This window comes from Triticum aestivum, chromosome 7A, assembly GCF_018294505.1.
Source record: "Triticum aestivum cultivar Chinese Spring chromosome 7A, IWGSC CS RefSeq v2.1, whole genome shotgun sequence".
In the NCBI taxonomy this organism is placed as follows: Eukaryota; Viridiplantae; Streptophyta; class Magnoliopsida; order Poales; family Poaceae; genus Triticum; species Triticum aestivum.
In genome coordinates, this window is record NC_057812.1 from 621613096 (window position 1) to 621616041 (window position 2946).

Genomic DNA, 2946 nt, shown 5'->3' on the forward strand with positions numbered 1-2946 from the left:
AGCTAAAGCAAGAAAGAATACGACATTTTAGGTGGCCGCATTAAGCAAACCTCTCACGTCCCACTCTATTCATAGCATGCATTAGGAAACGAAAGTTCGTGAGTCTGTGGTAACATGAATGTGTTGTATATGTAGGTTATGTGTGTCTAGCTTGTGATCACTTTACTATGTTTCAACAAACAAACATTGTACATTATCACATGCCTGTGATCCGTGTTAAACTCGTTGTTGTAGCTTGAGGAGATTGAAAGTGATCAACAAAGATAATTCACACAATAAACGTATTTATGACCAACGAGAATACGGTAACTAATGGCATCCAGTAACATTCAAGGGATGAATTAGTTCAAAGAGACCACCGCCACCATGGATGATGGATGATGTGAACCGGAGGCCGTCACTCACCAATCACCATAGCAAGTCTGTGTGAGAGGCCAGTAAATAAGCATGAAAACAAATTTATATAAGACCTAAAGGCTTAGCCTAAGGATTTGTCGCTAGGCCCGATTACAAACGTAACAAAAGTGCCCAACGTGAACTCGCTACAGTGAGCGGCATTAGGAGTGCCCTTATAACGACACATCGGTTTTTTGACTCTCTCCACACTAAACAGATAAAAACAACTAACATCCAACATCTTTTTATCCTGCACTAATAAGATGTGGTATTAATCGTCAGTAGGAACCTTCCCTGCTCAATGCCGACCAATATTGCTGGCAAGAAATTACCCGGAAGCTTTACAGAAATGAGACGGAAAGTGCTAGAAGATCCATCCATGGTAGCCGATAAGCTTAGTTTGATTAGGCAAAACAAAAGGCGCGGCAGCCATATACGGGGCATGGGCACGCAAAAGGCTAAGCCAAAACGTGTTGGCGTGCATGCAGCCTCCGCTGTCCGGCGCGCCCGTCACCCTCGCCCCGTCCGACACGTCCCCCCCTCCACGCGTCCCTGTCCACCCGTCTCCCTCCCCGGCCCTATATACGCCCCCGGCGCCGCTCCCTGTCCTCTCCTTCTGTCCTCCGAACCATCGCGACGAGAGCAATAATAGCAGCTCCAATGGTGGCCGAGGCCATGGGCGTCTGAGCCGCGCGCCGAGGCCTGCGGGCGCCATTGATGAGAGCAGCTGCAGCACCCTTCACGGCCGGACGCGATGTCCGTTGTGGCTGCGGCGGCGGCGGCGGCCGTGGGGCCCGCGCCCGTGGCCCCGTCCCCGGCGGCGCCGTACGGGATGTGCGGCGGCGGCGGGGCGAGGAAGAGGAAGGACGTCGTGCACTACCAGGAGGAGGAGGAGGAGGAGGAGGTGGCGGCGGTGCAAGGGGCGCGGCTTGGCGGTGAGGGCCACGGGCTGTTCGTGCTGGAGACGGTGGAGGAGGAGGAGGAGAGGGAGGCCGAGGCGGCCGCCGAGGCGGAAAACGAGCGGTCCTCCATTGGCCCCGTCTCCGAGGGGGACGAGGAGGAAGGGGGGGAGGTGGAGAGCGCCCGGGAGACGCCGTGGCAGAGGAGGACCAAGAGGACCGGCGGGCTCGCGAGCCTGGACGCCCTCGACGACGCCCTCCCCATCAAGTAATTGACCAGCTTCACCTCCCTTCCCTTAATCGTCCCCATTAACAACCCTACCAATCCTTGCAAGAACGGCGAATTCTCGGTTCGGTCGGTGGGTTGATTTGCGAGTTCTTGATTCCGCAGGCGGGGGCTGTCGAGCTTCTTCTCCGGCAAGTCGCGGTCGTTCGCGAACCTGCAGGACGTGGCCGTGGCCGGCACCACCAGCAGCAAGGACGTGCTGGCCAAGCCGGAGAACCCCTTCAACAAGCGGCGCCGGATCCTGCGGTGCTGCTCCATCCGGCGCGTCTCCTCCACCTCGCTCACCGCGCTGCCGCCCTTCCTGCCGCCCGAGCCGTCCTTCAACATCGGCAACGACGGCGTCATCAACGGCGGCTCCGGCGGCGGCAGTGGCTGACCATCAACCGATCCAGGGACAACGCCGTACGTGCACCGATCAGATATCAGATTGATCGAAAAGGAAAAAAGGCATGCATATGCATGCAAGCTGCAAGGGAATTAGTAATGGAAACAAACTACTAGGGAGGAGATCGACAAGATGGATGGATGGATCCTACTTTGTAGTACTCCGGGATCCCACTCATCCCAGCTCACATCACCAATGGCCGCCTAGAGCTTAGGTCTTTTCTTAATTCTTTTACTAGCTGCTAGTAGTTGCATTGACATGCAAAGAGATGGAGAGGGAGCACCGAACATGGTGCATGTGAGATCCATCCTAGCCTACAACCAGTTATGCCAGCGTTCCATCTCATTGGAGAGAAGAAGCCCGATTACCCTTTTCAATGCTAGTATAGCGCCAAGGTATGCATGCAGATCAACTGTAAAAGTACCCGATTGATCATTGACATGTGTGTTCTAAGTCGATCTATAGGATGTTTCTTTGCAGTGCATTGCACATATGTAATATATATAATACAAACTAATAATTGTGAGTACTAACAGTTGCCAAGCATCATATATACTTGACCCTATCTGTGTACGTACTATGGTTGGTGAAGTGGTGCTATTGTACATAATTTGTGTTTTGAAACATACTATGTCGGCAAATCGATATTTTTTTATCTCTTATAGGGCTTCTTTGATTTGTACTCACTCCGTCATTTGTACTCCCTTCGTCTGAAAAAGCTTGTCCAAAGCTAATGCTCTCTTCATTCCAAAATATAGTGTGTTCGTGTTTTTCAAGGTCCAACTTTAATCATAAATTTAATCAACGAGACTAACTGCAACGACCAACTGCAGCGGGAGAAAACAATTATATAATTGAAAACTTTTTTCGAATACGAATTCATTATTATAACGGTCGAAGTTGAAGCATGATGATAGAGGAGCACTACATTGTGTAGTGTAGTGAAATGGAGTACATTCATTTGAAAAACAAACTTTTTT

The 2946-nt window shown here is 51.3% G+C and overlaps 1 protein-coding gene across 1 annotated transcript; it reads left to right on the forward strand.

Annotated features, from left to right (window-relative positions):
• Window positions 1-997: 997 nt before the first annotated feature.
• LOC123148716 (uncharacterized) lies at window positions 998-2517 on the forward strand. Its single transcript, XM_044568208.1, has 2 exons — window positions 998-1563; window positions 1687-2517. Exons 1-2 carry the CDS (start codon window positions 1151-1153, stop codon window positions 1955-1957), a joined length of 684 nt encoding a protein of 227 aa, XP_044424143.1. The 5' UTR covers window positions 998-1150; the 3' UTR covers window positions 1958-2517.
• Window positions 2518-2946: the final 429 nt, after the last annotated feature.

What these genes read in the sequence shown, in the direction of transcription:
- LOC123148716 (XM_044568208.1), top strand. Translation starts at nt 1,151, where the DNA reads ATGTCCGTTGTGGCTGCGGCGGCGGCGGCGGCCGTGGGGCCCGCGCCC. An exon ending in GACGACGCCCTCCCCATCAA is followed by an intron (nt 1,564 to 1,686) that starts GTAATTGACCAG and finishes TTGATTCCGCAG; the next exon opens with GCGGGGGCTGTCGAGCTTCT.